The sequence below is a fragment of the Camelus dromedarius genome, chromosome 12 (assembly GCF_036321535.1).
Source record: "Camelus dromedarius isolate mCamDro1 chromosome 12, mCamDro1.pat, whole genome shotgun sequence".
Taxonomy (NCBI): domain Eukaryota; kingdom Metazoa; phylum Chordata; class Mammalia; order Artiodactyla; family Camelidae; genus Camelus; species Camelus dromedarius.
Genome location: NC_087447.1, coordinates 41,699,245 through 41,710,442, shown reverse-complemented (window position 1 = coordinate 41,710,442; position 11,198 = coordinate 41,699,245). Strand labels below are relative to the sequence as shown.

The 11,198-nt window shown below is 49.5% G+C and overlaps 1 protein-coding gene across 1 annotated transcript; it reads left to right on the top strand.

The window, feature by feature from the left end:
* Nucleotides 1-8,651: 8,651 nt before the first annotated feature.
* ADM (adrenomedullin) lies at nucleotides 8,652-10,958 on the top strand. The gene is made up of 4 exons (XM_010977155.3): nucleotides 8,652-8,813; nucleotides 9,258-9,376; nucleotides 9,529-9,678; nucleotides 9,890-10,958. The coding sequence occupies exons 2-4, from the start codon at nucleotides 9,279-9,281 to the stop codon at nucleotides 10,200-10,202; spliced, it is 561 nt and encodes a 186-aa protein (XP_010975457.1). The 5' UTR covers nucleotides 8,652-8,813; nucleotides 9,258-9,278; the 3' UTR covers nucleotides 10,203-10,958.
* Nucleotides 10,959-11,198: the final 240 nt, after the last annotated feature.

Below are 11,198 nucleotides of genomic sequence, written 5' to 3'. Positions count from 1 at the left end.
CACTGCGCCTGCGCCGCACTTAGCGCCCGCTCCTGCCCCGCCCCCACCCGCGCTGGCTCCTTGACCCCAGCGGGGGCGGAGAGCCCACCCCCACCCCCACCCTCCGCGGGCAGTTGCGACTGCCGGCTTTGGGGAATGGGCGACCCGCCGTATTCCCGCCACGCGCCGCCACCACAGCGGCTAGGGGTGGTTCACTTTGATGCCTGGCTGCCCCTTCGCGGCCCCCCTCCCCTTTCCCTGTTTTTCCTAAAGCAGGGTGTCCTTCCTTCCGCCTTCTCCACTCTTTCTGGATCTGGGCAGACGAGACAGGGATGGTTGAGGGGGTCCCCTGGCAAGTTTGCTGCTTCCCCTCCCCCGCGCCAAGACGAGATTCTCCCGCCCTCGGCTGGAAGCATGGAATTTGCACCGCCAGGCCTTTTGCTGCACGTTTCCTGTTTATGTTGTGCAGATGGGAATTTTAGGAACATGCCACCGAACAGGCGGAGGAGGGAGAGGCTTTTGCGCAATCTTCAGAGGCGCCTCGTGCTTCATTCCTGGGTGGGCTGGGGGCGGTTGACCTGGGCTTCCCCTGGAGCGCCTGAGGAAGCTGGATTCCACCGAAGAACGCGGCATCCCCGGGATCCTCCTGAACTGCCGGCTCCAACAGAGTCCGTGGGAGAAGGCTTGTCTCTCTCTCAAGGAAGTCCTTCCCGCCTAGGCTTTCGCCCCTTACTGCGGTCCCATAGCTCTTGCAGCAGGAGCAGGTGGTGACTTCCAGCTTCCCTGCTCAAACAATGCAATAAAATCAATTAGTGGATCTCATCATCCAATCTAGGAATTATCTAGGTGGCCTTTTTTTTTCTTTCTTTCTTTCTTTGTTTTTTTTTTTTTTTTTTTTTTTGCTACACCTCTTATTGGTCGTTTCGAATTTGGCTAGTGAGGCACCAGATGAGCTTGCTTTGTCCTCTGTCAGTATCTCATGAAGTTTTAATAGCAGAATATGTTACAAGTAGTTTTGGGAATCTCCCTGGTTTGCAAATGTGATCATCTTCGTGGAGAGAAGTGCACGATGTCTCGAACTCTGAACTGGGAGTCCAGAGATTTGCTGTCTCAGTTCCCGAAAATGTGCTCTCATAGATCATTTCCTCTTTCTGTGTGGAACTTTCTTCACCTACAGATTGAGAGGGTTGGGCTGCACTAGAAGAACTGAAACTCCCAGGAAGTAATACTTTAGGAGTTCATTTGCAAATTGCTATGGTCAAACAGAATCAGCCTAGTTGCAGGGGAGGAGGGAAGATAGCAGACTGATCTTGGAAATAACCAAACTGAAAAAGCTTCAGTCACACCTCTTGTAAGATTCCTCTCTATAATTTCCTTGGGAGCTCGTCACCCAATTTGATCACTTTCAGTAAAGAGGAATCTTACTTCCTTGGGAGGCAGCCCATTGCAATGTTTATTAACCCTATTGTTAGAACGTTCTTCCTTATTATGTCAGAGTTGTCTTGTAACTACCCCCAATTTTGCTCTATGGAAATACCCAGAAAAAAAAATCTATCTTCATATGATAGCTTTTCTGATTTTTAAGGCAACTATCATGTTCCTTTCCCATTTTTCTTTTTTTAATTAAGGTGCAATTCACATATCATAAAATGAACAATTTTAAAGTATACAGTTCAGTGGTATTGAGTACATTCACAGTGTTGTGCAACCACCTCTATCTAGTTCCAAAATATTTTCATCACCCAAAAGAAAACCCCACACCCATAAAGCTGTCACTCCTGTTTCCCCCTCCCCCAACCTCTGATAACTACCAATTTGCTGTTTTGTCTCTATGGACTTACCTAGTATGGATAATTGGCATAAATACAATCATACAATATGTGACCTTCTGTGTCTGAGTTCTTTCATTTAGTGTAATGTTTTTAAGGTTCATCCACGTTGTAGCATATAACAGTACTTCATTCTTATTCATGGCTGAAATAATATTCCATTGTATGTATATACCATAGTAAGTCAAATTTATCTGTTTTTTCTTTTGTTTCTTGTGCTTTCATGTCGGATAAAAGAATCCATTGCCAAATCTGAGGTCATGAAGATTTACTCCTACGTTTTCTTCTAAGCATTTCATAATTTACTCTTATTTTAGGCCATTGACCCATTTTGAATTAATTTTTATATATGACATAAGGTAGGGGGTCCCAGTCTACTTTTTAAATGTGTTGTTTTTTTTATTCATTCACAAGTGTTGGTTTAAATTATTTTAACTTTTTTTTTTAAATCAAAGCTTAGCTGTTTTCAAACCTTGAATCAAATGCTGTTTCCTTTTAGGCATATTCCATCTGTTAGGTCATAAGTAGGCTGGCAGACCATTTGCAAATGGGTGTTTTGTAGCACATGGATTTTGACTTACCCCAGGTGAGCATATTTAGCATACACTGGAACTGTGCTTTGTTTCCCAATCAACAGCTGCCAGTCTGCTGAAACTGATAAGCCCTGACAAGGCAGCTTGATTACTGATATTGGCTGAAGGCCAGACTATCCCCTGAGATAACCACCGTCACCTTTTACCAAAGAGTGAGGGAGTAGGGCAAATCCAGATTTGTTTAACTGAAGGCTGGCAGGAGCAGGAAGGGAGGAAGACTATGTGGCACAATGATGATGTGTATACAGCAGATGCCTTTCTTTTATGCTTTAGAAGACAAAAAAGGAGCTGATTACTAGTGAGCAAGGATTATCAGCCTGCTGTTCCTACAGTCGGCTATCGTAGAGTAAGTGGCTGCTCTGCACAGTCATTTCAAGTGCATCCTGTGGTTAGCTGCTACAGTCCAGAGAGGCAATATCAGAGTTCGGCTTGACCAAGTGTCTGCAGGCAGGGATGGGGCCCCTTCAAATAGTCTCTATCAACCAGTAAAAAAGGAAACTAAGCAGCTGTGGTAGGAAATTCCCTGATCCATTGCCACGTCTCCCTCCACTAGGTTGCCCAAACTGAATGATGTTACCCTTGACACCTGCCTCTCTCTCAGCCTCACATTCATTACTCAGTCCTATTGATCCTACTTCCCAAATATGTACACTTCTGCCCCTACCCTCACTGCCACCCAACTAGTCTGAGCCACTGTCACCTCCCACCTTAACTACGTAATAGCTTCCTAACTGGTTTCCCAAATTCGTTGGTGGTTCCAGATTTTCCATCTAGGTAAAACTTTGGGACAAAAAGTGGGTTATGAACCCTGTCTTCAAATTAAATCTGTATAGGAAACACATGTTTTTACCTTGGGGCTGTGTTTGGAATACAGAAAGGAGGCTTCAGAGATGACTGATAGAAATTGTCCTGCAGTTGCTTTCATATATGTGACTATATGAATAGCTGAATCTTGACATTGATACGAAGTATCCTTGACGTTAGCAGCTTCAGCATAAATAAGTGCCATGAGAGATTGCAGGCTGCTTTTACTTAGATTGCATCTTTATTTGGTGAATGGGACTGGCTACATAATTGGCAGAGCCCAGAGCAAAATGAAAATGTAGGATCCTCTCTCTTTTCAAAAATTACTAAGAATTTCAAAACAGCAAGAAGCAGAGCATTTAGTATGGGGCTCCGTGTGACTAACAGGGTGCCTGTCCATGAAGTCAGCTCTGTTGGTGTAGCTTAGGGTGGACTCTGTGTGTGTGTGTGTGTGTGTGTGTGTGTGTGTGTGTAGTGAATTAACTGAGATTATAGGAGGCAGAGGCCCTCTCCAATCTCTCCAGGGCACCACCACTGCGCTGCTTCCCTTCTTGCTCCTCCTTAATCCATCCACCACATTCAATAGCCAAAATGATCTTTTAAATGTATATCAGATTATGTTTTTCCCATCTTCAAATCTGTCAATGGCTTCCCTTCTTATGAATAAAGTGCAAAATCGTCATCATATACCAAAGGGTTCTATTTACTCTCTGATAACCTCTTTAATCTCATTTCATGCCTCTCTTCTCCCTCAATACATTTCAGCCACACTGGCCACCTTTCATTTTCTCTAATGTACCAGGCTCTTTCTCATCTCTGAGCATTTGCACAAGCTGTTCCCTCCATTTGAGACATTGGATCCCTCTAATCTTGCTTTTTCTTCAGAACACTAACCACAGTTTATAATCATGTATTCCTGTGAGGGTTTATTTATGTTTGGCCACCCTCTATGCTGTAAGCTCACTGAGGGCAAGAATGATGTTTGCATTGATGATTACTGTATGCCCAGCGCTTAGTACAGATCCAGGCACATAATATTTGCTCAGTAAATATTTGTTGAAGGAATGAATAAACTTTCAAATCCCATAGGCCCATGCATAAGAATTGCTTCACTCTAATGGTTCTAATCTGATAAGTACAGTATCCCCACCTGGAAGCAGGTAGCATGATGGTTGCTCTCATTAACCCCATTCTTATTCTCTAGGGATGACCCCCAAATGATCTAATCATCTCTTTTATACTCCACTTATTAATGCCATTCATTGTGCCATCAGTAGTAAATTTTTCTTGAAGTAACTTCATGTTATTCTGTTATAGCTGTTAGTAAAAGAAGCTTCTACATATTAACCATCTTCTCCACGTTCTCTTTCATCTGTCCTTTAAGCTTCAGGGAAGTCTGTCTTTTGGCTTTATCATATAAGAGGACTGATTATTTCTGTTCACCTGTTTTGTGTGGGAGCACAAAAAGGAGGCAGGAAAAGCATTGCTTTTCTTTATACTGATGCATTGGAAAATTTTATGCCCAAAAAAGAGAAAGGTTAACTGCCCTCCTGGCCTCCACAACTCATAAATTAATGCTATAGAAACAGTGCATCTTATTCTGTGTCAGCATTCTTTACTTGGTCAACCTCCTGAAACTGTATGCTTGTTTTACACTTAAATTGGTTTACATACATGTGCATTTTTCTAGAAAGGGTCTACATCTTATTAGCTCCTCAGAGAAGTCAGAAATTTAAAAAAAAAAAAAAAAAAAAAAGCCCTGACCTTTATATCCTGCTTTACTTCTCCCTGTGAGTGACTAAGTCCAAAAGGCTGATTGGGTCCTTTCTTTAAAGCACTTGGTGTTATGACTCCAGGATGCTTCTTGAAACTTGTTTTCAAATAATCTTTGTAAACAAGCCTTCAGCTTAGGAGAGGCATTTTGAACTATATGAATAATAAATGAATTATAAAATTTCCTGTTTGAAAAAAGACACACCAGAGGTAACTATCCAATGCACTTAACCCCTTAAGTTTAATTATTCTTATTAATATTAATATTGTTTATTGTTTTTCATTACTTTTCTTCATGACCTGAGTGTGGTCACTCTGGCTTTAGGGATTGTGTCCACAGTGTTAGCTGAAAAAACACCACCACAAATTTCTTACAATGCCAAACATTACTAAGAATAAGGCTTGGATTTAGGGCCTAAAAATAATTCAGTTAGAATGTAGGAAGAAATTGAGACACCATTACACAACAAGGCTTTAGCATATTTGTATGTCTGTACGTATGATGTCAGGATACACACATTTATTACGATGCTTTGGGGGTTTATTTACAATCTGACCCTTTAAAAATTCTTAGGCACACAAAAAAGTGGATCTTCATTAACTAGAAGGTATTTCTTTTGTTTCTTTCGCTTTTCTTGCCAGTGAGATTTTAAAGATGTTTCTTCCTTCACTTCCTTCCTTCCTTCCTTGTACTCAATTTTCATCTACAATCTCTGCAGCTTGGATGGATGAAACTCCACGTTAACAGATCACCAGAAGCAGAACTCCAGCTGCGCTGTTTCCTTCTAGATATAGGTTTAACCAAGAACACACTCTACTGATTTTTTTTCCTTCAACAATGATTACGTAAACGAACTCGAGGTTCCACGGGAAAAAATAGATGCCAACAGCTGGCATATTTTATATCTTTTTTCTTCTTATACTCCACAACGCTTTGGGGAACACTCTGGCCCCTGTCGCCCACCCACGCAAACACACGCGCCCGCGCACACATACACACTTTCCAAGATAGGTGTTCTAGGAAAATCCCGAGCTGCCAACCCAGGACTTTACTTAAGGAAAGAATTGACGGAGTTCTCAAGCGTCAGTCTTCTGAATGCTAGAGGTACAAGGAGCACCTGGGCTGATAAGGAGCATGCCGAGGCTCTCAGGTGAGAAATCCTGGCACCGCCGCTACCGCGTAGGCGCTGGAACCGGGCAGAGGAGAGCCGAGTCTCCACTCCCGGGCTGGGTTTGCTTGTTGAAGCCTCCAGTAGTTCAAACCGAAGTCTGCACCAACAGCACGCCTCACAGTCCTGCAGCCAGAGCGAGAGCTCAGTCCTCAGTCCCCTTCCCCGCCCCCACAGCACCCCCTACCCCCCACGGAATCAGGTCTCTACTAAAGGACAAGAGAGGAGGCCACAAGGTAGAGCTGAAGAGTCCTCTGCAGACCAAACCCCCCAGGGCTGGTGGGAACTGGAAGGAACGAGTCCAGACCACGGGACCTTCCCTGGCTGTAGGCCGGCGCCCAGCTGTCCTTGACCTCCCTAGCAGTCGGAGGAGCGCGCCGGGGAAATGAAAGTAAAAACCTGTCTTGGCGTGAACCCAGCTGGAGGCTGGAGAAGAGTAGGTCGCATCCTTGGACAAGACTGACAGACAGCCTGTCCTGAACAGGGTCGCCGCGGAGAGCCTGACTCGCAGGGGACGAACTGAAAGGAAGCCGTAAGATATGGGTGACTAGCGAGCAAAATAGAATAGTGAGGCTGGGGGGGCTCCTGGAAACAGAGCAGGCGCTCAGTAATACCTGCTGGGTTTTGCGCGGGCCGACTAGCCGCCAGACCCCGTTTGCTGCAGCGCCTACCCTGCGGCCAGCCAGGCGCCGGAACCCAGCCCAGACGCTGCGCTGCATCCCTCCTCGGCGTCTCCAGCCCTTACCAGAGCCCAAGCCAGAGCTAGGTATCTGTCCCCCGCCCTCAGCTGGAACTCAGGTCCGCTCAGGTGGTTTTCTCAGGAAAGAATCCTGAAAATAATAACGTCGGTGCGGCCATTCCTTCCCCAGGTGCAATGTCCACCCATCATTCCTGGGAGTGAAAGGGCGGCTGAGCTGGCAACGCGAGGCCCAGGGCAGGCAAGGTCCGCGCGCCCCAAGCCAGCCGCCTGTGCACTAGGTCTCCGAATCAGCATGGCATAGCAGGTAGGAAGCTTAGAGATCTGCTGGGGACACGTTATAGATGGGGAAAATAGAGTGGGGACGTGACTTGCCTACGTTCACACAGCGAATGCCATAAAATGAGGACTAGAAGCTGGTCCTCAGAATTTCAATGGTCCCCCGACCTCCGTTTCACAGTCTACGACCTGCATCCAGGGTAGTGGGTGATAGGACACCAGAGACCCTCCTGTCAGAAGTAGGGAGCTCCAAGGGGCTGAGTTCCCTCGCCGGTTTGGCCTCCAAAATTAAGTAAGAAAGTGAAGTCAAAAAGCAGTGATGGAAGAGTGTACACGAGTGACAAACGTGCTTGGGGGTGATTCATCATGAACAGGCATAAATCCTTGGGCGGGGGCTAGGACTCTTCTCTCCCCCTTGACGAGAGGATGACCCTAGCCTAGAAAAATCCACGACGCGCCCCATCCAGTCAGCCATGCTTGCTTTCTGGGCTGAGCTAGGACTCTGCTGCTTACCACCTTTGGTGTGACTTTAGGTAAATGCTTCCTCCTCTGAACTTTAGTTTTTTCATCTCACCGAGTAGAAAACTGATGTTACCTTCCTCGCCTAACTCAAGGGTAGATGTGAGGATCAAAGGAGATCAGGATGTGGCTGGCCATGCTTTGTAAACTGTAAAGCGATTAACATACGTGAAGCATTAGTGTGCTCCCTGGCAGTAAATCCTCACGTTTACAAGGGGTGAATGGAGGCTCCGAGGGCAGCTAGGCAAACTCTCAGGTTGTAACCTTATAAGGCATAATTGGATTACAAGGAGGAAAAAACGAAACGATATTCTTCGTCCTAATTTTGGTTATTCCTCTATTTCCAAATAGGCACACAAATTCTGACACTTCAGATAACTGCCCCCCCCCATCCCAATTCTCAAATCAGCCTTTCAGAGCCTGCCCCTCTTGCGAAATCTTACTAGTCCATCCCAGAACCCTGGAGTGTGGGCCGCTCTCGGGGGTCTGGCGAGCCCCTGCTCCTCTCGGCTGCGCTCTGTGCCCTGCCCCTGAGGCTCGGCGGGAGTCTGGGGGTCGCGGCCAGGTCAGGCGCCGAGCCGGCAGGGGGCGCGGTCCACTCGAGGCCACAGTTACCGAGGTCCCGGGTTCGGGTCTTCTGCGCGGTACCCAACTCTGGTTCTTATAGTTCCGTGCCAGGAGACCTCGCATTGTGGGCTGCATAAGTCCTGGGTAAGGGCCCCAAGAAGTTGTACCGGCTCTACTTAGCCCCAGTTTAAGATCTGAACCCTGTGCCCAGAGAGTCAGAGTTGGGGCAGTTCCTGCACCAATTTCCTGGAGCTCATTTCTGAGCCAAGGGGGCATGAGGGACCCCTACCCTGACCCCCGCACCTCCCCACCCCCACCCCACCCCCACAGGCGAGCGCTGCGCGCGCCCGAGTGCAGAAGCGCGCGCCCAAGGAAAGAAAGGGAGGGCGCGAGGGCAGCCCAGGCCCCGCCCCCCTGCGCTCTTCTTATAAAGCCGAGGAACGCGAGCCGACCACTCAGTGGTTTCTTGGTGACACTAGGCGGAACAGCTCGAGACTCGCCACCTCTGGTTTCTCACCACAGCTTGGAGTCGGGGTTTGGCCACTGCCAGAGCGACGTTTCAGATTTAATTCTCCCAGTTCTTGGCAGTTCACCCCCTCAGCAGGTAAGCACCCCGAACGCGGCGATTTAAAGTGAGAAGAGGGGGTGGAACTGCCCAGGCCGGAGACTGGGAGTGGTAGGTGAGGGATATAATCCACTTTGTAGGGTCCTCTGAGGGGTGCGTCCCACATCATGGCCCAGCTCGTGCACACAACTGGAATTCCAGAGACTCAGTCCCCTCCACTCCGTCAGCCAAATTTCGAGAAGTTGAGCGGGGAACCTCTGGGAGCCTGACACGGGGCAGCAGCCTCCCGTGCGGGGCTTGTCACCCGCCGGGCGGGTGCAAATGCCGCTGGCGCCTCTCTGTGCCCCTGGGAGATAAGCGTCTGAGTCAGGAAGAGCGCGGGCTGAGCCTGCCCGCGCCGGGGCCCTCGCCCACCTCCGTGTCCCGCCCGGCGGTGCGGCGGGCAGGAGCACTCACACTCGGCTCCTCTCTCTCCTTCCCCAGGGTCTGCGCATCACCTCCGGGATGAAGCTGGTTCCCGTCGCCCTCATGTACCTGGGCTCGCTCGCCATTCTAGGCGCCGACACCGCACGGCTGGACGTGGCCGCAGAGTTCCGAAAGAAGTGAGTTGCATGCAGCACCTTCCCCAGTCCTGGTACCTGCAAGACAGGGGGAACTGGCCATTGATCCCTGAGGGTTTAGAAGTGAACAGGAGCAGGGACGGGCCAGGACCTCTCCTGGATGAATGCGAATCTTGTCAACTTGTGTTTTCTAGATGGAATAAGTGGGCTCTAAGTCGTGGAAAAAGGGAACTTCGGGTGTCCAGCAGCTACCCTACCGGGATCGCAGACGTGAAGGCCGGGCCTGCCCAGACTCTCGTTCGGCCCCAGGATGTGAAAGGCGCCTCTCGAAGTCCCCAGGCCAGGTAACTATGCCTCGCGCCATTGCGGAATGGGCAGGGGAAGCTCTTCTCCACTGCCTTGGCCCTGGGGATCATCAGGAGGATGTATGGCAGTTCAGATAGAGGTAGCAATTTCAAGCTCCCTCTGGTCCTAGAACGGCTCCGTTCCTGATGGCTGGGGCCAAAGACCTGCTTGATGGGAGTCTCACGTTGCCTGCCTTCCCTTCTCCCGCAGTCCGGACGCCGCCCGCATCCGAGTCAAGCGCTACCGCCCGAGTATGAACAACTTCCAGGGCCTGCGGGGCTTTGGATGTCGCTTCGGAACGTGCACGGTGCAGAAGTTGGCGCACCAGATCTACCAGTTCACGGACAAGGACAAGGACGGCGTCGCTCCCAGGAGCAAGATCAGCCCCCAGGGCTATGGCCGCCGGCGCCGACGATCCCTGCCCGAGGCCAACCTGGGCGGCACTCTGTTGTCCCCGGAGCCACAGGCACGAGGGGCCTCGGCCTCCCGGGCGCAAGTGCTCGCCTCCCTCCTTAAGATTTAGGTGGCAGCAGCGAACAGTCGCGCATGCATCCCGCCTGCGCCTCCCGGGGCAGAGGGCTTCCCCGAGCCGAGCCCTTCAGCGAATGGGAACCGAGCTGAGACAGCCCTGATTGTCCGAGAGTCCCGGAGGCACCGTCCAGCGGCGAGTCCCGGCTTTGCAGGAGACCCTCCTCCTCCGAGGCAATATTCTTTTCACCCTAGTGCGGCCTGGGTGCCCCGGGAGGGGAGGAGGGTGCAGAGGAATCCAAGGGAGTGTCGTCTGCCAGGCTCATGGAGAGGAGAAACTGCGAAGTAAATGCTGAGACCCCCAGGGGCAAGGGTCTGAGCCACTGCCGTGCCCAACTGATTTCTGACGGGGTGTCACCCCACCGGGGCGCAAGCCTCACTATTACTTGAACTTTCCAAAACCTAGAGAGGAAAAGTGCAATGCGTGTTGTATATACAGAGGTAACTATCAATATTTAAGTTTGTTGCTGTCAAGATTTGTTTTTGTAACTTCAAATATGGAGATATTTTTGTACGTTATATATTATATTAAGGGCATTTTAAAGCAATTGTATTGTCCCCCTCCCCTTTATTTTAATACGTGAATGTCTCAGCGAGGTGTAACGTTGTTTACTGCGTGGAATGTGTGAGAGTGTGTGCCTGAGAGACTGCCTCTTGTGGAAGAAGGAAACACCATGTCTGTATAATCTATTTACATAAAATGGGCGATATGCAAAGCAGCAAACCAATAAACTGTCCCAGTGCTGATTCATTCTCTGGTCATGAGTCTTGGAAGGGAGGGTGCCCCTGGTCCTGGTCCTCCCGGGAGCCTTGGGGTCCAGTCGCCTGGCGTGGGAAGATAGGACAGCTGCGCTGGCGGGTGCTGGCGAGTCTCGGCTCTGGCTGAGCGGTCAGAGCAACTCTCTCCAGGTGAGGCGTGTGGAGCTTGTGTCCTGCGTGAGGGTCCGGGCTTCGCGGAGATACTCGAGGTCACAGCCTCGCGTGGCGGCCG

Bases quoted from the DNA above. Each gene is read 5' to 3' on its own strand.
- ADM (XM_010977155.3), top strand. From the start codon at position 9,279: ATGAAGCTGGTTCCCGTCGCCCTCATGTACCTGGGCTCGCTCGCCATT. The intron at 9,377-9,528 runs GTGAGTTGCATG...TGTGTTTTCTAG, and splicing joins GCCGCAGAGTTCCGAAAGAA to ATGGAATAAGTGGGCTCTAA. The intron at 9,679-9,889 runs GTAACTATGCCT...CTTCTCCCGCAG, and splicing joins TCTCGAAGTCCCCAGGCCAG to TCCGGACGCCGCCCGCATCC.